This window comes from Corticium candelabrum, chromosome 6, assembly GCF_963422355.1.
Source record: "Corticium candelabrum chromosome 6, ooCorCand1.1, whole genome shotgun sequence".
Lineage (NCBI taxonomy): Eukaryota > Metazoa > Porifera > Homoscleromorpha > Homosclerophorida > Plakinidae > Corticium > Corticium candelabrum.
Window position 1 is genome coordinate 1,241,822 of NC_085090.1, and position 24,496 is coordinate 1,266,317.

At 43.1% G+C, this 24,496-nt stretch overlaps 1 protein-coding gene across 1 annotated transcript; it reads right to left on the reverse strand.

The window, feature by feature from the left end:
- Positions 1-13,761: 13,761 nt before the first annotated feature.
- Positions 13,762-14,909, reverse strand: LOC134181153 (uncharacterized). The gene has a single exon (XM_062648370.1). It carries the CDS (start codon positions 14,528-14,530, stop codon positions 13,934-13,936), a length of 597 nt encoding a protein of 198 aa, XP_062504354.1. The 5' UTR covers positions 14,531-14,909; the 3' UTR covers positions 13,762-13,933.
- Between the last annotated feature and the right edge of the window lie 9,587 nt (positions 14,910-24,496).

Genomic DNA, 24,496 nt, shown 5'->3' on the forward strand with positions numbered 1-24,496 from the left:
GCAGACGACACTAACGTAGTTACTACTTCTGACCGCGACTTCCGTATCCTTCAAGAGTGTTTATCTCTGTATCAAGACGGCAGTGGGGCACGACTAAATATCTCCAAGTCCCGCGGTCTGTTTGTAGGTCCTTGGAGGGACCGCACAGACCGGCCCATGTCTCTGTCGTGAACAACAGACAGCCTCAAACTTTTAGGCATACACGTCGGTGCCGCTCGTTCCCTAAACGAAACGAACTGGCAAGGAGCAATCGACAAGATGCGGACTGTACTTCACTTTTTGAAACCACGCGATCTTTCCCTCGCCGGACGTTCGTATGTGGCACGTACGCTAGCGGCGTCCAAATTGTGGTACGTGGCTCAGGTAGTCCCGGCACCACCACGAATGATCGACGAGATCAACACGACCATGTGAAAATTTATCTGGAAAGATCACGCCGAACTCGTAAGCCGACGAGTCTGTTGTCGGACCAGGCGCAACGGAGGGTTGGCCGGAATCGACTGGATGGTGGAGGAGTGGCATGAAGCCCGCCTTCACCGTTCGCCGAGAATTGATTTCTTTTCTCGCCAATGGAGACCACCGGATAGGCCGTGCGCTTTGTGTTTTGAGGATGGCGAAGGTGGCCTTGACATCCGTCTGTCTCCTCTGTTGGGCATACCAATATAAAACCAAAAAACATGTGATCTAGTCAGTCACTCAGTCAGTCATTTATAACCGTGTAGTCAGTCTGTGTGTATATCCACATTTCAGCAAAACGGACGTGATAGACTTAACATGTACACCTCGCACTTCGGCGTGAGTCGGACCGGGGCACCATAGATCGCATTCACTTAGTCAGTTTTTACTTCTCGTGCAACACTAATGATTATCATACATGAGACCTGTCCAAATACGACTCAGACAGGAGCCACCAGAAAAAATTCTTGTGGCTGACGGAATGGCCGGGTTCGGTCCCCGGGTGATTTTGACCTGCTGGTGCACTCAACCCGTGTCTCAAAAAAAGATATATTTATACAGGTAGCCCTATCAGCCTAGCCTCGCCCCAGATGCAGTGTGGATTGCAGCCCCGGATGCGCCGCCATCACCACTACGTCTGGTATGGTACCGCCTTACTGGGCGGGAGTAAGAATGTAAATCAAATTCCACAGCGCGTGTCATACCAATGTTATTAGCTAGGAACTGAGCTTTCGATTGGACCTTGGCGTTGTTCTAGCCTTTGTACTTGTCAATATTGCGATTTTAGGCCGCTGTCAAGCGTTAGTAAGAGATTGCAACTACGTTAGAGAGCGGAGCGGGGAAATGGCAGGTCAGAAATGGAACTTGCAGTGCATCATACGCCTTTGAACGCGTACACAGGTTCTCAGTTGAAGCTGCAATGCGTCTTATGCTTCTACTGCAATGCTTCTACTACTACGACGACAAAGTACACTTGTAACTGACACTTATTATGTCCCTAGGGACATGATTAACGTTGACCGCAAGGGGCGGTACCATACCAGTGGTGATGGCGGCGCATACGGGCTGCAATCCACACAATGCTTCTGGGGCGAGGCTACTATCAGCCTAAGGCGTGTCTTCCTAGGGACCTGTCATAACAGAATATACAGTACATATACATTCATAAAAGTTAAGAATATACTAAAGTTCAAGATCTAAAGTACAGTCTTCTAAAAGATAGATAAAGATGGTGCATGACGGAGGGCAGAAGACAAATTATTCCATAATTGGGCGCCTCTGTAAGAAAAACTCTTTTTCAAACATTCACTTTGCGATCTTGGTATCTAAAGACCTGTCCACACTAGACCAGAATGGATCGTGATCGCGATCGGGATAGCGAGCGTCCACACTGCACTTTGAAAACAATACCTCCGCCTCATTTCGCTATCACGTGACTGATAACCAATGTGTGTGTGTGGTTTCTTTGCTTGTAGAAAGCGTTGATGCGACGACGTAAGGTGAGCGAGAACAATGACGAGTGAGGAGCGCTAGATGCTCCGACTTCACGAGTAGCGATCGTGAAGGTAACGCCCACTATTTCTAATTGGATTCAACCGATCGCGATCGGATCGCGATGGAATCCACCTCGCGATCGAATCCACCTCGCGATGTGGATCGGACGGATCGCGATCGAGTTTCAAGTGTGGACAACGTTGCGGTTGGATCGCGATCCAGTTGCCAATGTGGACAGGCCGTAACAATTGTCCTGGTGTCTGTGACTTCTAACTACCACTTCTTTATTAGATTTTAGAATGGTTAGTAGTGAAGAAAGTGCAAGTTTTTTCATGATCTTGAAATCCACTTTACTAGCTTGAAAGTCTGGTCTTTCTTGTAGATGTGTCCAATGCAAGTCCTCAAGTAGGGGTGTGATCTGTGAGCCAAACTTGGCGTCAAAAATCAATCTCACAGAGTAATTAAAAACTTTATCTATCTTTGTTTTTAGGTTTGCTGAGGCAGTATCCCATATCACACTGCAATATTCCAGAAGAGGAAGGAATTTCCCTTCAACAAAACGATGTCTGACATCTTTCGGAAGTGAGCTTTTCACTCGACGAAAACCTCTCAAAAGAGTGTACGCTTTGAGCACACCCAGTCAATATGGTTGCCCCATTGCAGCTGGTCTTCAACCATAACTCCAAGATATTTGCAACACTTTGATCTTCTAAGTTTCTGCCCAGAGAAAGACACTTCCACATGGGATACTTCCTTTTCTCTAGACTGTTGGAGATAATGAGTAGTTCAGACTTTGCCGGATTGATGCTGAGTTCATTTATGTAGAATACAAGGCGGTAACGTGTCCACTGTATCTAGAATAGCGCACGTTATTTTTTAGTATTTTAATATTAACTAAAGATTGTTGCATTGATATTACAAAAAAGGGAAGTCTATTTATCAAATGTTAACAAATGTGTAAAATTAACTTTTTTGTACTTTAAGCTACAAGAGTAAAAGAGACACTACAATAAATGGTGGACTTCTTTGCGAGAAGCTCACTCTAAACGGGCTGAATTGACTTCCGGTTTGACTGTCGGTATGTCACTATGATTGTACCTACCTATCTATGTTTGTTTGTAAGTGTGTGTCACGCTCCGAGAGTTTGTCGAGCCAATCAGCAATCGTTTTGGGACGCAAAACGTAGGTGACGTAATACTGCTTGTCAGCGTGAATCACTCTTGGAAATTTGTTGAGCCAATCAGCAGTCATTTGGGACACCAACAATGGGTGACGTAACAATCCCCCGCATTATGAAAGAAAAGCCGATATGTTGTAAACCTCCATTTTACGGTCAAACTGTCGTCACACCGAGAAGCGCAGAGTAACAGTCGTACGCGTTTGTTACTTTTTACAGAAGAATCGCAAAACAAACGAATTCATCGTTCTACAAGAAGCCAAGCTAAGGTCGCATGGGACCATTCATCTAGCTAAGCACCGTTTCATGCACATCACCAACATGTCATCCGCGATCTTCAAGAAAGTAATATGTTCTAAGTAAAACTGATGATGAACGACTGACGTCGTCTTGCAAGAACCATTCGTAGGAAACATTGAAGATGATAGGAAACGTTGCGATATATATATATATATATATATATATATATATATATATATATATATATGATATTGCGACTTAGACTCTTTGTGCTTCCGTCCTTAGGGCGAATATGTGTTATCTGTGTTATCTGTATTATATACATATATATATATATATATATAAATATAATATGCAGGCCCATAGCAAGCAAATCGAAAATGGTCCGGCCTAACGTGCACTAAAAAGCATCTGTAAAGGTAGCCGACGATATTGTCAGACTTCCGGTACAAACTATTGCTCATGTCTCCAAATCCGTTAGACCTCAGCTAGCGGAAGTCTTGATGAATGAGCTTAAACATGCACAATATGGCGGTATGTGACGATTTGTCCGCTTATTTGCTTTTGCTAAAGCAACTCTTCGTCTGCCTCCTTGAGGTGGAAAACGGAAACGTTACGTTGTCAGCTTTTTGATATCCTCTCGACTAAGGAGATGGCAGTCTGGTGATCTTGTTTCTTTATGGGTGGAAGCCAGAGCTGATGCAAATGCAAACCCTTCCCTGTCATCTCCAGACCAAATACAAGATTGCAGTCAAAGAAATGCGCGGAAAGCTCTCAGTCATGCTCGGGAGGGCAAGTTTGGGTCTGCCATTTGTATTCTTGGATCAAATGGTTGTGCTGCACATGATGAAACTTCTACACTAGAAGATCTCCATTGTCGTCATCCCTTCCATGATCTATCTCCTTGGTCAGACAATCTTCCTCCACCACTAGTTGTCCATACCGCTGCTGTGTTAGCCGGTCTTAAGTCATTTCCAAAAAGTACTTCTCCTGGTAGTTCGAAATTACGTGTGCAACACTTTCTCGATGCTTTTACTGGCACCATCTCTCCATTTGCTGGGGCTTGCCTAGACCAATTGACTTACCTTATGAACAAGATGCTGTCAGGAAAACTTGACAGAAGAATTTCTCCATGGCTTTGTGAAGCTCCCCTTACTGCTTTAAGGAAGAAGTCTAGTGGTTTCAGATCAATTGCAGTAGAGGACGTATTACGCCGATTAGCGAGCAAATTATGCTATTCTGCTGTCCGCTCCTCTCTGCCTGTCCGCCCCTCTCTGCCTGACACTTTGCTTCCCTATGGCCAGGTAGGTGTTGAAATCAAAGGCGGCCTAGAGGCGGCAGTTCATGGTGTACGGAAATCCTTGAAGACTGTGGCCACGACGAGAAGCTATGCTGTGTAAAAGTGGATATAAAGAATGCTTTCAATGAGTGTCACATAGTGTCCTTTTTACAACGAGTTTAGAAAGACTTTCCTGAAGTACCCGCTTGGGTTCAGTGGTGTTATCATTGTGCTGGAGAGCTTAGATTTGGACAGCGTCGTATTGCTTCCACTGCAAGTGTTCAACAGGGCGATCTTCTGGGACCTTTCTTGTTTTCCTTGGTGTTTGCAAATCTACTTGACAATATTGGTGATGTTCCAGGTATAATCACACAGCTTTGGTAGCTGGATGATGGGACATTTGTTGATTCAAGACACGCTGCCTCTACCTTTTTGAATTCTTTGGATCAAAATGGTCCCGCCTTTGGAATTCACCTCAAAATCAATAAACGTAAAGTCTTTTGGCCATCTGGTAATCAACAGTTTACTCAGTTTGATCATGACATTCCCAGGATCAACGTCCGTTCGAGTGGTTCTGAGCTTCTAGGTTCACCTATTGTTGGGATCGATCATTTCTTTGATAGCTTCTTCCAGACTCGTGTTAGTAAAGTCTTAGATGCTCAATCCCATCTCTCGGAATTGAATGATTCTCCAGTTGAGTTGCATCTCTTACGGAGTTGCTTGAGCTTATGCAAGTTAAATCATCTTCTCAAAATCACCCGCCGGACAAAGTTATGCATCAGCTCCATCGTTATGACGAAGGCCTTCGCCATTCTCTGCAAAGTATCTTGGGCTGTTCTGTATCCGACCTTTCGTGGAAGCAGGCTACCCTTCCAGTCCGTTCAGGTGGCTTTGGTTTGGGAGAAGCTAGTAGAACTGCTCCTGCTGCTTTCCTTAGTAGCTGTCACTCTACTCGATGTCTGACTATGCATCTCATTTGAAAGAACATTGTTTCAATACGGGATTCCAATTCTGTTCGTGGAGAAGATTCTGCTGTTGCAATGATGACTCACATGCTTGGACATCCACTTTCCTTCACTGACTCTTCACAACACGATCTCCAGAACGGTCTTGATTTTTCTCTTCTGTCTACTGTTAAAGCTGGCAGCAGCCTCGGGGATCAAGCTCGCCTTAGTACTTTGTCTGCTCCCCATTCTGTTTCGTGGTTACGAGCATTTCCAAACCCCAAAGTTGGCCTGTCTATGACCAGAGAGGAGTTTACAACAGCATCTAAATCTGGTTAGGTTTACCCCTCTTTTCATCACAAAGCTGTAATCTCCGATGTATCTGTGGTCATGTCTTAGACAAATATCTCGACCATATATTTGGCTGCAGAAGACGGTCATTGCGCATCAAAAGGCACAACGCCTTACGAGACGTGCTATTTCAATATCTAATCTCTGATAACAGTGATTGCAAAGTAGAACAGGGCTGCAGTTCAAATAATTACAAGAAGCCAGGTGACATATTTCATTCTGACTTCTTGGATGGCCGTTCAGTTTTCTTTGACATTACAGTCCGTAACTCGTTACTTCCCCGGTTCATGCTATTGCCGCTACTCACCCTGGACAAGCAGCAGATGCAGGGGGAAAGGGAGAAGAATCTCAAACATGATGATGATGTTTCGCAGGCTGGATCACAATTTTTCCACTGGCTGTGGAAACTCTTGGATTGTGGTAAGTTATTGCCAAGAGAGCTGCTTACCACTGCAACATTACTACCAGCCAGTCTGTGTGCCAGCTACACGAACAGTTATCTGTGTGTCTGTGGAAACTTAACGCTCGTTTAGTTTTAGATCGTTTATGTTTAGATTGTGATGATTTAACTGGCTTGTCTTTTAGTTAGTGGTCTAGACATCTACGTATAGTTGTACTTGAAGAAATAATATATTGAAGACCATCGCACGACGTCTATCTTTCAAAAGAAAGTTAACAGTTAGCCAGGCAGTTAGTAACATACATGAACAACTGTCGGTAAAACTCTGGCTATATAACGCAAAATGATATTGCGTACACTGGCTTTAGATTGTACAGACATGTTTTCTGGATAATGTGTGTTAGATACCCACGTATAGGTGGGCTTATATATCCCGGATGTATGGCTGGCATTGCCGCGAGATTTGCTGTAGCCGTCAATTGCTGAAGGAACAAGAGAAGAAGAGGTCGTCATCTTTTCAGACTGTGCCATTGTGGCTTTTGCCACTCTGGCTGTCTGCGTCAGTCCTCATTCTGGTGATGGGACCCCATTTGAGGAATGAACGCTTTTTTCATTGGCTATATTGTTGGGTGGGCAACTGTCAATTCGTCGTAGTCGTAGTGTCCGTATTTTGTTTGTCTGTTAGAGTATACAGGTCAACGGGAACATGGAGTTTGCCGCATCATCACTCTAATTCCAGCGCTCTGCATGTTCTGGTTTACATTTGTATTTTTCAACGGCTTTGACTTTTGTTACGACTGTACTTATTTCTTGCTGCCTCATTTGTCATCAAGCGGGACAGTTGGTTTTGTTCCTGAAGCTTGACGCATCTTCAACACGTACCCAGCGCTCTTCAGGATTCTTTGCTCATCTGGTTTGCTTTTTTCGATTTCTCTTTCTTGGATTCTTTTCTTTTTACCTCTGGTCATTGCAGTCGTATGGAATATTGGATGTTGCCGCACTTTCGCCCCTTCTTCAGCGCTCTTCAATTTTTCATCTTCTGCATTGTTTATGTTCAACCTTTCTTCTGTTCTTTTGATGTGGAGACTTCTTTTTGTCTTTGTGGCAAGTGATGCAGTTGGCAAGATCTTGAAGTTTGTCGCACAATTACCCTTCTTCCCGCGCTCTTCAAACCTTCTTCCTCTTCTTTATTCACTTGCTGTTTGTTCTCTGGTCTAGACTTCTTCATCCTCATGCCGTTTAGAGCAGATGAACTCAGACTGGATTCTGGAGCATGCCGCACTTTAACCCTATTTCAGAGCTCTTCAGGCCTCTTTGTTTATCTGCTGTACCATTCTATAGCTCTTCTCTGCTATATAGTGCTCTTTTTAGTTTCTTCTTTTTGTCTTGTACGCGGACAGTACACTAGCTTGTACTTTGGATGTAGAGTCTAAATAAATACATATAAATATAATATATATATATAACATATATATATATATATATATATATATATATATATATATATATATATATATATATATATATATATATGTACACATACACAGATCACCACTCACCCACACATGTGTCTATGATATGATATATTATTGTAGAGATTTCATACACAACAGAATCAAAATAACATGAATTCACACAATAATTCAATCCAAGGACCTTTTTCAGTTGTGCATTAAGTTTTGAAATTATCTTTTAGAAATTTCTGCAATTTTTAACTCTACAACAATGACTACATCATTAATGAACACATCTACAACTAATTGTGTGCATGTGTGTATTTGTCTAATTTTGTAATTATTATTAATCAATTTAATTAATTATCTTATCAAAAAGATTTCAGTGCACCAGCAATCATCGCATCGGAAGAGTATGGCTTCTGAAACCCACTACTCGTATCCAATTCACTGGAAAGTCGATTAGTGCCGTTTCCACGACGGGAAGCAAACGACGATCCCAAAATGGGGCTCTGTGCTGCTGATCGGAGAGCGTGCACAAACGTTCCACAGTTCAATTATGTAGAATACAAGGCGGTAACGTGTCCATTGTATCCAGAATAGCGCACGTTATTTTGACGTAATATTAACTAATGATTGTTGCATTGATAGTACAAAAAAGTAAATTTTACACATTTGATAACGCGCGCTATACTCTTCGTGTCTATTGATATCAGTGCGGCCGAGAACGGCGGACTGATATCAACCCGCCGCTACCGGCTTCCGAACATTAGACTCGGAGCCAGACCGCTTTTGCACGTGAGTGGACGGGAAAGGCGAGTGAGAGGGCGGTGAGAAAAAGCGGTCTGGGGACTACGCCGATCAAACCTAGTTCGGAAGAGGAGGGTTCTTGTTCGCTCAATTGCAACCGCGCCAACCAAAACCCACGCCTTCAGGAAGGCGGCCAATCGGTGATGAGAATGCTAACAGCAACACAGCAAGACACGCTATTGCGTATGCAGGTGCAAGAAGTTATGAGGTAAGTGATTGCAATTACCGCTTGCTAGGGTGCTAATTAGTGTATGAGCGTACGAACGTCCTTGTTGTCTGGTAGTTAAGGATGACTTCCGAGCAATGCCTGACGATATGAAGCTATTCCAACTGCCGTGTCCATGCAGCGTTTTGACTTTGTTCGGCGTGCAGAATTTGAAGCCGGCGCCACTGCAGATGCTATCTCTTCGCCTCCTTGTCCGTACGTAGTCGGGACGAGACGTCTTCGCATGCTTTCCTACAGGCTTTACAAAGTCGCTAATTTTTCATCTTCTCCCGTACGTCTCTGCCCGACTAGCATTGCAGCCAATGGCTTCCGGCAATATCTCGCGGATCCTGTGGTGCTAGTGGTGACTCCATTGAAGTCGCTGATGGGAGATCAGGTCGCTATTTTAAGCGCAAAGCATTTACAGCTGCCTTTGTTGGTGAGTCCGATTCGTCAGACGCTGCTATCAAGGTAGGGAAATTCCCCTATGTCTCTGGAAGCCCCGAAGTGCTTGTCGGTCGCGGCTCACGCGAGTGGCGATGCGCCTTACAAGCAAATGAGTTGAGAGAGCGGTTCGTGGCCGTGGTAGTGGACGAAGCTCACACATTAGTTCCGTGGTAAGGCAAAATCCTCTCTTTTCTTTGCATTTTGTAGTCGTCTAGTTGCAATTGGTGATGTGGAATTCCTGCTTGGTCCCAAATAAGCTGTGTTTTTCGCACCCTGACGTAAACTTACTGCCGCAAATTCTGCACTTATGAAGATAGACTTCCTAGGCGTAAGCAGACTGCTTGCCGTAGATGACACGATGAATCGTGTTAGTAAACAACAAATCACTGTAAGTAGATTGTTAATTAATAGCTAATAACTGTGAGACTTGTTTAGCGTAATAACGAGTTAAGTCGTTACGCCTACTTCCGAACTCACTTACAATAGCGTAGTCCCCAGACCGCTCTTTTCTCCCCGCCCTCTCACTTGCCTTTCACGCCCCCTCACGTGCAAAAGCGGTCTGGCTTCGAGGCTACCGTACATAGCAGTGGCTACGGAAGCCGGTAGCAGTGGGTTGATATCAGTCCGCCGTTCTCGGTCACATTGATATCAGTAGCAACAAGTATAGCGCGCGTTATCAAATTTGTAAAATTTACTTTTTTGTACACTGTACAGCGCACCCACACATAACTGGCCAATCCTGCTGCGTGGCATAGAGGGCTTTCCGTAGGTCGCACGTGACTGTAACTGATACCATCATGATCGCACAAATGTAAGTTACACGCCTCCGTAATTTATGCGCATGTACACTCGTGTACGACAGAGATAGAATTTGCGGCTTCTGATTGGATAAAATAGTGGGAGGTGCTCTAATGTGATTGGTTCACGCTAACGTCATGCTCACGTGCACATGGCTGAGTATTATACTTTCGTACGTGGGCTGATTTCTGAGGAAAGTCGATGTCTTCAAGACTTGTAGTGCTTGGAGGAAGCGCCGCGCACTCAAGAATAAGGCAGCATTTGCGCGATCCAAACGGAGGATTGTCGTTGAGGCAGCAGAAGAGAGACCGCCCGCAGAAGACCCTGACAACATACGTGAAGATTCACCCACTCTTCTCGTACAATCTGAGGAGGCGCTGTCCGAAGTCTCTCTAGCTTTTCGTTCCGCTTCCCCACCTACGGAAGAGCCGTCCGAACCGCCTACGGCGTTGGAGGAACCTTTCGAACCTCCCACGACCGAAGACAAACAACTCCACCAGAACTTGGATGACTGGGCTGTATCGTTGGAGCGTTACGACAAGATCATGCTTTCGCTGTGGTTAGTTGAGTGTTTTCGAAGAGAATTCAGCCAAGGGGTAATGTCTGCAACGAAGAAAGTGGCGGATTTTAGTCACGTGGGAGAGAGGACTGTGAGAAGATGGAGATCAGACTTCATGACTAACCATGGACAGCTTTCTGAAGACAGCAGGGGCAAGTACGAGCGTGTCTTGATCCTGAACGACGAGGAGTTCAGGAAACACGCGACTTCGTGGGCAAGAGCTAACGCGTGTGTAAAGGGTAAGCCCAACATGACAGTTGCCGACTTCTGTCAATATGTAAACGACCAGCTGTTAACCAGTCTTACATTGTCTCCAGGATTTCCTAGAAGGATTTCATTAGAAACAGCTAGAAAGGTACTTTACGACTTAGGCTTCGAACGGGTTGATAGTGGAAAGAAGTGTGTACGTATACATCGATGGACACAAGAGAGAGAGAGAGAGAGAGAGAGATGATGTTGTCATTGCAAGACAAGCATTCTTAGAGAAACTAAAGAAATTAGAGTCTGAGCACCTACCTCCTCCTGATGCAAGTGATGTGTCACCCGGTGAACAACTTGTTAAGCTAGGAAATCCAGCTGCTTCGAAACACCTTGTAGTTATATGCCATGATGAGTCTACATTTCAATCCAACGATGACCAGACCTCTGCTTGGCTACAAGAAGACCAACAGGTGATAATATCCAAATCACGAGGCTCTGGTCAAATGGTTAGTGATTTTGTAGATGAATATTGTGGCTTCCTTAGACTCACTGACCTTGAATTTCAAACAGCCAAACAGTCACAACCTACCAGTAAACAGGAAGCTAGGGTTATTTTAGAATACAGGGAGAGGCAAGATGGCTATTGGACAAATGACAAATTTTTTGAACAAGTTAAGAGTGCGGTAGCTATTGCAAACATAAAGTACCCACAGGAAAAGTATTCAATTCTGTGGTTTGACCAAAGCTCCAATCACACCACTAAATCTAGTGATGCTTTGGTCACCAACAGAATGAATGTCAACCCAGGAGGTGGGCAACCTAAAATGCACGACACTGTATATGAAGATGACAACCGGTTCGTGGGTCAGAGGTTAGTAATGGATGATGGAACTCCTGAAGGGCTTAAGTTAGTATTAGAGGAAAGGGGATTTGATACTAGGGGAAAGACCAGAAAAGATTTGATAATGAAACTAGAAACATATTCTGATTTTTCTAATGAACTGTATTATAGAACATTACATGAAAGAGCATGGCCACCACTGCATGTTTCTACCCAAATTCCATTGTGAATTGAGTCCGATAGAACAAGTGTGGGGCAGGCAAAGCGTTATACTAGAGCATACTGTAATTATTCAATAGTTGGGCTGAGAAAAACTCTGACACCAGCATTAGATTCTGTAAGTGTTGACATGATTAGAAAGTATTTTAGAAAAGCAAGAGATTACATTAGGGCATACAGAGATGGCAAAGTAGCAGGACATGAACTCAAGGAAGCTGTCAAGCAATACAGGTCCCACAGAAGAGTCAAGAGGAACAAGTAACCTTGATGTAGTTTATATATATATGGTTGCTTTGTTTGGTTATATTTATAAAAGGTTGTAGATTCGTTGGCCAGTTTATGTTTGTAGTACAACATATATACATTGAGCTTTTGCAACATTATTATGTCTGCTTGTTTACGAAACTTTAGTGGTGTGGATTTCGAATACAGAACGGTAATAGTTAAATCTGTCTTAACAGGTTTGTAGCACGGTGTTCGGTGTACGTCTACAAGAAAGCTGGAGGCATGTGATCGTTGTCACGTGGAAGTATAGCCTCGGTATTGCAGACTGCGTTCATATATACAGATTTTGTCTAACAGAAATCTTCAAGTTGCCATAATGTATCCTCAGAGGAGAAACCGAGGCTGTACGTACCAAACTCGAGACGGAATGGCGATAAACTCGCGTACAAGTGCGTTGAGTCAATCCGTTTGACGAACTAAAGGTAGTTTAGCTAATCTCCGTGCGTGGCAGCTGCTCAACTATTAGTAAAGAATCATACATATTTTCAACGTTATTCAACAGAGGACATTTGAATTTCGCGCGATAGCTGAGGCGGTGTCAGATTGGCCACGCATGCGTGGGTGCACTGTGTAATATCAATGCAACAATCATTAGTTAACATTAATGTACTACAAAATAACGTGTGCTATTCTAGATAGAATGGACACATTACTAACCTCGACCTCCCAGACCCGTGTAGCGCCGATACAAAATCGTCCTCCAACGGGTCTGGGATGGTACCGCCTCTTCTCAATATATTGCGGTTGGTCCTAGGACCAGCATTAATGTTCAGTTTCATAAATGCATACCTTTCCAATTACGGCCGTAATACAAGAACGACGAAGACATGTCGCGCTAGAACATCGTGTCGCATCCTGCTGCACGGGTACCTTTGTGTTTACAGTAGCTACGGTTTTATCATTTGTGTGTTAGTAGGGAACGCGAACGGGACGTTAGGAAGCACTTTCTTGTACTAGTGGTGCCGCGGACGCGATCGGCACGTGTCTGATCGCCGTGAATCCGCTGCGAGTAGCTGCTATAGTCGCTCGTGGAGCTTCGAATTCGCGATGAAAATTCGCGATGCGCGCATCCGCTGTGACTCGATCGTCCGGATTCGATGCGACTTCGCCGTGAATTCTCCGCAAGACTTTGTGTAGTAGACGTGATCATGAAGTCGTTGACAATGCAGCTGACTAGCTAGTGAGATGTCGGAGCATCGGTTCGAACAAACGGCTGTACCAGGTGTCGTTACTGCCGTTGACAGGCGCAGAATACAAACACGACGTGTAGGGACGTGAGTTTGCGTGAAGAGCGCACTACAAGTCGTCGTTTGTGTACAGTGTAGTCTTTGGTAGACGGCAGCTATGCATGAGATGTCTTCGTTGATTACAGCTGTAATTGGAAAGGTATGCATTATGAAACTGAACACTAATGCTGGTCCTAGGACCAACCGCAATATATTGAGAAGAGGCGGTACCATCCCAGACCCGTGGAGGACGATTTTGTATCGGCGCTACACGGGTCTGGGAGACCGAGGCTAACACATTACCGCTTTCTATTCAACATAAATGAACTGTGAAACGTGTGTGCACGCTCTTCGATCAGCAGCTCAGGGTGTATCGTATATGTGTTACTCTCTTGGTATACACCTTACTCTAGTGTACAGCACTACTACTCACGTTGTGTTCACACACTCTACTCTACAGTCAGTGATCAATATCAATAACTCTACTAATTACCATACATCCTTCTTTCTTTAAAAAAACTAAAAACAAGTGAACCAAAGTATATTGTTACTTTGTTACATAATCCTTCAAATACTTAGGAGGTCTGGTAGTTCTTCCGCTCCTGGTGGTGGTAGGCTTCTGCTGTAATTGTGGTCTTGGTTGTGCAATGATAGACTCGGTAGTTGGAATACATTTGGTCACTGCATCTGATTGTTTTCGTGTTACTGGTGGATCAGCTGTACTGGTGTTGTGATCTTCTGTTGTAGCTCGTAGTTGTCTTCTATTTCGTCGTAAATAAGTTCCACCCTCTGTTTCAACTTCGTACGATCTTATTCCCACTTGCTTAGTCACCATTCCTTTTCTCCATGTCTTGTGTTGTCCAGATGGTTGTATTCTCACTATCTGTGTCAGCTTCAATTGCTGCAAATCCTTGCTCCCCTGGTTATAGTAATGTGCTTGTTTTAGCTTTTGTCGTCTAATAGCTTCCGATTCATCATGAATTCCAGGTCTCAACAAACTTGTTGTGGTTGGTAATCTCGTTTTCGTTCGTCTTCCCATTAGTCTCTGCACAGGGCTTGATTGTAAACCTTCAGTTGGAGTATTTCTATAATCCAATAGACATAACCACGGATCACTGCCTGTTGCAGCGGCTTTCTTCATCATTCTTTTGACTGTCTTGATCGATCCTTCCACCTTGCCATTGAATTGGGAATAGTATGGGCTTGTGACGGTATGTTAAAACGACCAATTCCTGAAAAACTCAGCGAATTCCTGAGACGAATATTGCGGTCCATTGTCGCTGACAACTGTGTCAGAGATGCCATACCGTGAGAAGTGTCTCTTCAAACATTTGATGACTTCTTTTGAAGTGGCCTTTTCCAGGCGATTGACTTCCACAAAAGAACTATAATAGTTCACAGTCATCAGGTACTCATAATCTTGAAAATGAAAAATATCAGTCCCAACTTTTGCCCATGGTCTTAGAGGAAAAGTGTGACTAATCCAAGACTCCTTGGGCTGCTTTACATCGAAGCTTCTGGAAGTAGAACATCTAGATACACACTCCGCATCTCCGCATCCATGCCGGCCAGTATATACACTCTTTGGCTCGTCTCAGACAGCCGTTCATGCCTATGTGAGCATAATGAACTCTATCTAACATCACTACTCTCAAGCTATGAGGAACAATGACTCTGTCACCTTTAAAGATGATACCATTCTGATATAACAACTCATCTCGAATATCATAGTATTGCCTGATTGCCTGCAAAACATTGTTCTTGTGCTCTGGCCATCCATTCTGAATCATATTCTTCAACTGCATCAGTGTTTCATCTGTCTGTGTTCCTTGCTGTAACATTTCAATACTACTTCGGGTCATAGGTAGATACTCTGTTGCATCCTCATCATCCAGATGTAGCACTTCTCCATCAAGGCATGCATCACTGCCTTCATCAGCTACATAGGCTCTCGATAAGGTATCTGCTAAGAACATGTGCTTGCCTTTTCTGTAGACTACGGTCACATCATAACACTGCATGTGTAGAAACATTCGTTGCAATCGTTTGGGAACGGAGTGTAGCGGTTTCTTGTGCAAAACTTCAAGAGGTTTATGATCTGTTTGTATTCTGACTTGCCGTCCAAATGTGTATGTGTCAAACCGCTCTAGACCAAATAATATTGATAGCAGTTCTTTTTCTATTTGCGCATATTGCTGCTCCGTAGAAGTTAAAGCTCGACTGGCATAAGCCACTGGTTGTCCTCCTTGCATTAGTGCTACTCCAATTCCTAGTCCCGAGGAATCACACTGAAGAGTTGCTCTTTCCTTGTCATTAAAGTACTTGAGAACTGGAACCTGTGTGATTGGTTTCTTGATACTGTCCATTGTTTTGTTGTGTTCATAAGTTCAAATCCACTCAACATCTTGTTTGGTCAGCTGTCGCAAAGGCTCTGACATAGTAGCCAGTTGTGGCAGAAATTTTGCCAAATACATGACCATAACAAGCATGCGTCTAACTCCTGCAACATCAGTTGGTTTCGGCATCTGATGTATCGCTGTTATCTTCTTAGGATCTGGTTTAATTCCTTCATCAGTCAGTAGATGACCCATGTATGCTACTGATCTTAATTTCAATCGGAACTTATCCTTGTTCAGACAAATCTGTTTCTTCTGACATTGTTTCAAAAACATCTTAAGTTTCCTGACGTGATCCTTAACTGCTTCTGCATAGGTAATGCCATTGCCTGCAATGAGTATGTCGTCTGCAATTGCAAACACTCCATCTAGACTTTCAATGGCCTCTTGTAACCGTTGTTGAAATATTTCTGGTGCAACTAAGATACCAAAGGGCATTCTTCGCCAACAGTATCTCCCAAAAGGTGTACTGAACATGGTGAGTTTCTGCGACTCTCTATCAAGAGGAACATGCCAGTACCCATTCCTGACATCTGCAACGCTGAAGACTTTCGCATTACCCAATTGTGGTAATAAATCTTCCAACGTTGGGATTTGATAATGGCTCCTTTTCACCTCGTTCATGTGTCAAACCACAATATTGACACTCTGGTTTGAGCGTGTCTGACTCTGACCCGTGAGAGTCCTCTGTGTTTGTTTACGTTCCTTGTCTGATGACTTCCTAGAGTTCTCAGGCTTTGTTCGCCGTTTACTCACGGAATGTACCAACTCTTCTCCTGTCATCAATTTCATCTGCTGTGTGGTGGCCTCATAGGCTCTACACATGTCTAGGCATTCAGCTAGTGTCAAACCCTTCATTTGCAATAGTTGCTTCCGTAGCACATTCGGTTAATTTCACTCCATAGACAATCTGATCTCTCAAACGTTCATCTGCATTTGTTCCAAACGAGCATGTGCGAGCAAGAGTTCTCAGTGCAGTAACATACTGATCAATCGCTTCGTTGTCCTCTTGCTGCCTCCTCTGGAAATTGTAGCGCTCGTGTATCATATTCGTTTCTCCTATAAAATGCTCTTCCATTAGACCAAGAACCTTCTGAATGTCCTGCGCATCAGCTGGGGTCTCAAACAGGAGCGTATTGTATACTTCCAGAGCATCTGGGCCAATACACGTAATGAATGTGGCAACTCTGTATTCACCTGATTGGCTCTTCAATCCTGAAACCAACTCAAATGAGTCCCACACTTGCTTCCACTGCCTCCACTGCACCGACACGTTGCCTGTCACTTTGAGTCAATGCGGCAACAGAACATTGCTTCGTAGTACGGGCATAATAGCTGTAGCTTGCGCTGCCATTTCCGCAGGTGGCACCTCAAGCTCGTTCTCTTCATGTTCAGACATGACTCACTCCTGACACCATGTATTCTATATGTGTTACTCTCTTGGTATACACCCTACTCTAGTGTACAGCACTACTACTCACGTTGTGTTCACACACTCTATTCTACAGTCAGTGATCAATATCAATAACTCTACTAATTACCATACACAGGGGACCCCAGTTCAGGATCGTCGTTTGCTGCACGTCGTGGAAACGATACTAATCGACTTTTCAGTGAATTGGATACGAGTAGTGGGTTTCAGAAGTCATACTCTTCCGATGCGATGATTGTTGGTGCACTGAAATCTTTTTGGTATGTTTAGATAAGTAATTAAATTAATTAATAATAATTACAAAATTGGACAAATACACACATGCACACATTTAGTTGTAGATGTGTTTAGTAATGATGTAGTCATTATTGTAGAGTTATACATTGCAGAAATTTCCAAAAGATAATTTCAAACTTAATGCAGGACTAAACAACATCCTTGGATTGAATTATTGTGTGAATTCATGTTGTTTTGTTTCTGCTGTGTATGAAATCTCTACAATAACTAATATATCATATCATAGACACATGTGTGGGTGAGTGGTCATCTGTGTGTGTGTGTGTGTGTGTGTGTGTGTGTGTGTGTGTGTGTGTGTGTGTGTGTGTATGGGAATTCCGGTTTTTCCAGCACCCCCACACTCAGTCCGTTGTGTGTGCGGTCATGAATTGGACCTTTTTGGTGACCATGCTCTTGGCTGTGGTCCTCTTCGGATTAAGCAACATGATGCCTTATGTGACGTCATCTTCCACTGGTTGTTCTTAGACAACTCCAATGTACGTCGAGAACAATGCTGTTCCTCTCATTCTATGACAAGACCAGGTGACGTTTTCCATCCCGACTTTTCCCTAGGCAAGGCTGCTTATTTCGACATTTCCGTGAGGAATTCGTTCACTCCCTCTCACCTTATTAATGCTGCCATAAAAGCTGGTGCTGCTGCTGAGGCTGAGGAAGTGGACAAAGATGAACGCCATCTTGCTAACGTTTCACGTTATAGCTGTTTGTTCTACCATCTAGTGGTGGAATCATACGGAGTATGGGCTGCACATAGTCTGGAGGTGTTGAGATCAATTGTAAAGAAGTCTCTTCTATCATCTGGCTTGTCTCTGGGCCAAGCTTCCAGGCAATTTCATGAACAGTTATCTGTTCGTTTATGGCAGTATAACTCAAGACTGATTAGTGACTATCTGCCTAATTATTATGACTTAGACTCTTTGCCTTGTTTCCACTAGCTGCACCTTAAACTAGTTTAGCTTAAACAGGTTTAAGAACTAAACCAGTTCAAGAAAGCGATTGTTTCAACTAGGAACTTGCACATCCGAGATGTGCAAAACAAACAGTCTAGGAACACCTTATTTTGAAGTATTAGGCTGCTTTGTCGCTGACTCAGAGCAACTGTTGGTTTTCACTAATTCAGCATCTGCTAGTAGGAATTTGCATGACGATGACCAAAGACACCGTCTTGTCTCTCTCCGTAGCTACTGATTTCTTTCCCCTAGTTAACGACCCTTACATCTTTTAGGGCAATCCTATCCCAGCAAAATAGTCAATATCATCACAACGACCTTGTCGGAAGCTATCTAAACAAGCACGCTACTGTCACGTGACAGTTAAAACTAAACCACTTTGCTAAACCTACTTTGAAGTGGGTTTAGGAAATCGGTTTAGGTTTTAAATAGAACTGGTTTAGTGCAGGTGGAAACAAGTGAATTCTTAAACCAGTCTAGCTTAAACCACTTGTTAAACCGGTTTAGGCACTAGTGGAAACGCACCCTTTGTGCTTCTGTCCCTAGGGCGGATATGTGTTATTTGTGTTATCTGTATTATATACAAATATATGGTTATATATATATATATATACTCTGTTTCCTGCACGTCATTTTAGGTATAAAACCTCAAATTGACCTTCAAGTTACCTGTATGTGATGAAATAGTTCCACAACCTGTCTTCTTATCATATAATCGTGAATGGTTTGATTTTGTTGAAGTCTACAGGGTAAGTTTCTGTGATTGACATATTAACCACACACACACACGCACACACACACACACACACACACACACACACACACACACACACACACACACACACACGAGAAATATATGAGGCTACCTTTACACATGCTTGTTAGTGCATGTTAGGCTGGACCACTTTCGATTTGCTTGTTATGGGCCTGCATATTATATATATATATATATATATATATATATATATATATATATATATATATATATATATACATATATATTTATATATATATACGGGCTTTTATCATGGCGCCGCCAGTAGTTTGAATCTCTTCCGTCTTCATTCGCTTTTCTCTTGTACTTGCTCTTTCCACAGTTGTATATTTCAAACCTTTACCTTTCTAACACTAGTGTGAATGTACTTGAAGACGTCTTTTCATTGACGGGCCGATATTTGTTGATCAATGGCAACTAGAGCACGCAGTGTGAGGACATGGCTCAACCTTCTTCACAGACAACCGTATTAGAGGCAGATGGCACTGAGAATGGTGATGGTGATGATGACGACAACGGTCATTCCTCTTTTCAGCTAGGCCTGTATCTGGATCTTGTTCTTGCCCGCTCTGTGCCACTGTTTTCCCAGATGCGTCTTCGCGTTGGCTTCATCTAAATGCAGAACACATTTCAAGACTTTCGTTTATTTCTTCTGCCTTTTTGGAGGAACACAGACGTAAAATGTGTTCTGTTTGTGGTTTTGTGTATGCCAACAGATGGAAATTTTGTCGTCGGTCTCAAGGTGCTGGTCGGCCTAGGTGTAGAGGTGCTGTGGTTTTACCAAGTGCATCCCAATAGGCTTCTAAAATGGCTTGTCTTGAGTCATCACCTCATGCGTCAAACCATGTGTCTTCTCATATGATAGGTGCAGAGAGTGTCTAGGAAATTCCTGTATTTCTGTTGACCTGACGAAAGATGCACAAATCCTGGAAGACATTGCTTTGGTCCCTGATGATCTGGCTCTGGAAAGCGTGAAAGCAGCTGCACAACATGCTTGTCAATCTTGTCTTCCTGAATCAGACACTTTTCAAGCAATAATGACGGAAATATCTTCTCTTCAGGTCACATCCATTTGTCATATACCGAAACGAGTTCGACCTCTTCTTTCAGAAATCTTAGCATTAGAATTTCAACAGTCTGTCAATAGCAATTTGTGGGGTTTCATACGTTTGTCTCTTTTTGCTAAAGCAGTTATGAGACCACCACTTCGAGGAGGTAAGAAGAAGAGGCATGTTGTAAGTGCTTGTCTACTCTCACGTTTGCAACAATGGCAAGCAGGAGACCTGGTATCTTTATGGATCGAAGCTAGAAATGATGCCATTCATAACATCAAGGTTCGCAAGTCGTTTACTTTGTCCCAGAGAAACACACGACATGCCTTGTTTCTGGCCAGTGAGGGTCGCTATGGAGATGCTATGCGGTCATTGAGATCTAATGGCTGTGCTCCTGTGAATGATTTGGATTCTTTTGAAGAACTCAAACTTCGCAATCCTTCTCAACCATTGCCAGAATGGACTGATGATATACCTCCACCACTATGTGTGAATTCATTGTCAGTTATGGAAGCATTACAAACTTTCCCTCGGGCCTCCAGTCCAGGATTTTCAAAGCTTCGCTCCCAGCATTTGCTTGATGCCACCATGGGAACAACGTCACCAGCAGGGCAGGAAGTTCTCGAGAACCTAACTCGCTGGGTCAATTTTGCTTTGTCTGGCAAGATGGATAAACGAATTTCTGCATGGCTTTCGGGCGCTCCATTAACAGCTCTGTACAATAAGCAAGGTGGTGGTGGTGTTCGACCCATAGCAGTTGGAGAGGTTCTCCACCGTCTGATAAGCCAAGTTTGTTGTGCTGCAGTCAAATCTAAGCTCCCAGAGATATTTCTACCATATGGGCAAGTGGGTGTTAGGATTCCAGGTAATTTGGAGGCAGCTGTTCACTCCTAGTCTAGTTTCATTGATACTTATGGTGAGAATCCAACTTTATGCTGCCTCAAGCTTGACATGGCAAATGCCTTTAACAATTGCCATCGTATTCCTTTCCTGCAACGCCTACATAAAGATCTGCCTGAGTTATTTGGTTGGGTTCAATGGTGTTATCACACGGAGGCCAAACTTAGGTTTGGTCAGAATCGACTAACATCTTCGACTGGTGTTCAACAAGGGGATCCTTTGGGTCCTTTGCTTTTTTCTCTGGTCATTCTAGAGCTGATGAACGAAATTGGTGCACAGGGGGAATATCTATGAATTTGTGGTACTTGGACGACGGATCCTTCGTTGGTCAGCGTTCCACTATTGCTTCAATGTTAGAGATGGTAAGATCAAAAGAGCCATCTTATGGACTCCAGCTCAATATGTCCAAGTGTGAGGTCTTCTGACCAACTGGAGATCCTACATTTCTAGAATTTCCATCAACCATTGAACAGGTAGCTCAAACAAATGGAGGTGCTGAGCTGTTGGGTTCTCCAGTGTGGGGATTAGTCCTTCCAGAATTGCTTCTCAAAGCAAATAGATAAGATTTGGGAATGTCAACAAAACCTTCAAAGTCTTGAAAATCCTCAAGTTGAGTTACATTTGTTGAGATCCTGCCTTCATTGTGCAAGATAACCATCTCCTCAGAATTGTGCCACCTGATAAAGCCACTTCTCAGTTGCGGTGTTTTGATGTCAACTTAAGAAAGAGTCTTGAAGGAATAGCTAACTGCTCTCTTTCTGAAAATTTGTGGAAACTGGCCACACTGCCAATTCATTTGGGCGGTCTTGGTTTGAGGGAAGCCTGCAGAAGTGCCCCTGCATCTTACCTTGCCAGTTGTAACTCCACTTGTCAATTGATATGTCGGTTCCATTCTCTGCTTTCTCAGTTGAAAGTGTCATTTTCCATCGTAAACGAGCACACTTTTCCAGGAGAGCAGGTTGCTCATGAACGTCTATGTCAAAGTATTCCAGACACAGCTCTTAAGACTGAAATGACCAGTCAACGAAGTTTGCAGAGTAGGCTGGATTCTGATTTAAGTTCTTCCCTCAAAGATTTTGCTAGTATTCGAGAGCGCGCTAGACTGAACACCATTTCTGGCCAACATGCTGGTGCATGGTTGCAGGTATTGCCAAACCTGAGCCTCAGCCTCGCCATGCCCAGCCAAGAATTTAGTGTTGCTTTGAGAGTCTGGTTGGGCATTCCAATCTTCAACTTGCCTTCTGATGCCAAGCGCTGTACATGTGGTGCAATCATTGACAAATTCGGTGATCATTTATTGGGTTACAACCAAGAGCAGAATCTGAGAATGAAGCGTCACAATGCACTCTGTGAAGTAGTCTTCAATGCACTCCTAGTGGATGATTCTCGTTGTCGTCAAGAAATGCGATGCAGTAGCACAAGCAATTCAAGACCTGGAGATATTTTTCACCCGAATTTCGAACATGGTCTTCCGACATATTTTGACTTGACCGTCCGAAACTCCTTACAGCCATCCTACCTTGTTCAAGCAGCCACTTGTCCAGGGGCAGCAGCTGCAGCAGGAGAGGTTGAGAAAGATCAGCGGCATGATGCGATGGTTTCGAACACTGGAGGTATTTTTCATCCCCTCTTGGTGGAGTCTTTAGGATTATGGATACCGAACAGTTTACAAGTACTTAAAATTATAGCGCGAAGGGCTTCTTTTCTGAACAATGCTGGTATCAGTAGATCGGTTTGTAATTTGCATCAGCAACTGTGTGTAAAGCTATGGTTATACAATGCTAAGACGGTGTTATGTAGAATAGCTTTAGATGGTAGAGTTGATCCCAGTTGGGATCTGTAAGAAGTATAAATATATACATGTCTAATATATATATATATATATATATATATATATATATATATATATATATATATATATATATGTACACATATACAGATGACCACTCACCCACACGTGTCTATGATATGATATATCAGTTATTGTACAGATTTCATACACAGCAGAAACAAAATAACATGAATTCACACAATAATCCAATCCAAGGACGTTTTTCAGTCCTGTATTAAGTTTGAAATTGTCTTTTGGAAATTTCTGCAATGTATAACTCTACAATAACGACTACATCATTACTGAACACATCTACAACTAAATGTGTGCATGTGTATTTGTCTAATTTTGTAATTATTATTAATCGATTTAATTACTTATCTAAACATACCAAAAAGATTTCAGGGCACCAGCAATCACCGAATGGGAAGAGTTTGGCTTCTGAAACTCACTACTCGTATCCAATTCACTGGAAAGTCGATTAGTACTGTTTCCACAACGGGAAGCAAACGACAATCCCAAACTGGGGGCCCCTGAGCTGCTGATCGAAGAGCGTGCACACACATTCCACAGTTCATTTATGTAGAATACAAGGCGGTAACATGTCCATTCTATCAAGAATAGCACACGTTATTTTGTAGTACATTAACATTAACTAATGATTATTGCATTGATATTACAAAAAGTAAATTTTACACATTTGATAACCCTCGCTACATTATGTGTCTATTGATATCAGTGCGGCCAAGAACGGCGGACTGATATCAACCCACCGCTACAGGCTTCCATAAGTGGCCAAGAAGGGTGCATTGATATAAATGCGCACCTGTAGGCTTCCCTGCAAGTGCGTTCCATTTAGCCACGCCTACACCATCACGCCTTTGAGATATTCTGGGGAGAACACTGACGTTATCAGTCAACAAAATATGGTTATGCTGTATCGTCTTTTGACATTGTGAACGAGGAAACATGTTATCATTTACTTCCAGCTTTGCCTACAGCTTCTGAATTTTTGCCAAGGAAAGCAGCCGTTGTGGATCCATAGTACGATTGATTGCTCTCACTGAAGTTGTGGAATCTTGTTGACTTTCCCAACAAAGAAGTCATTTGTACTGTCAGATGTTAGCCAATGCACATCTTGAATCTCTAGATTAATTCAAAGTTTTTGCCATACACAGTGTTTTACATATTGAAACTACAACTGCAGTAATCAAGCAGGTAATTTGTAAACGATATATTTAGGTAAACCGGTAAACCATGTGGCAAAAGTAACTTGACCATTTGTGCTGGAATAGCATTTATTGTACTACTGAATTACAAAATACTGTGTTGGGGTATCTGTCAGACAGTGATGTTGGATCACTAAAATATCTTGTGTGTAGGAATCTTGCCTGATTTTTATGAGATTGTAAGGCATACCGTTGTTAACCACGGCAGTACAGTATTGCCAGTGGTATGAGATTGCAGTCGAGTTGGGACT

Excerpts from the sequence above, each read along its gene's own strand:
- LOC134181153 (XM_062648370.1), bottom strand. The coding sequence starts at position 14,530 with ATGATGAAGAAAGCCGCTGCAACAGGCAGTGATCCGTGGTTATGTCTA.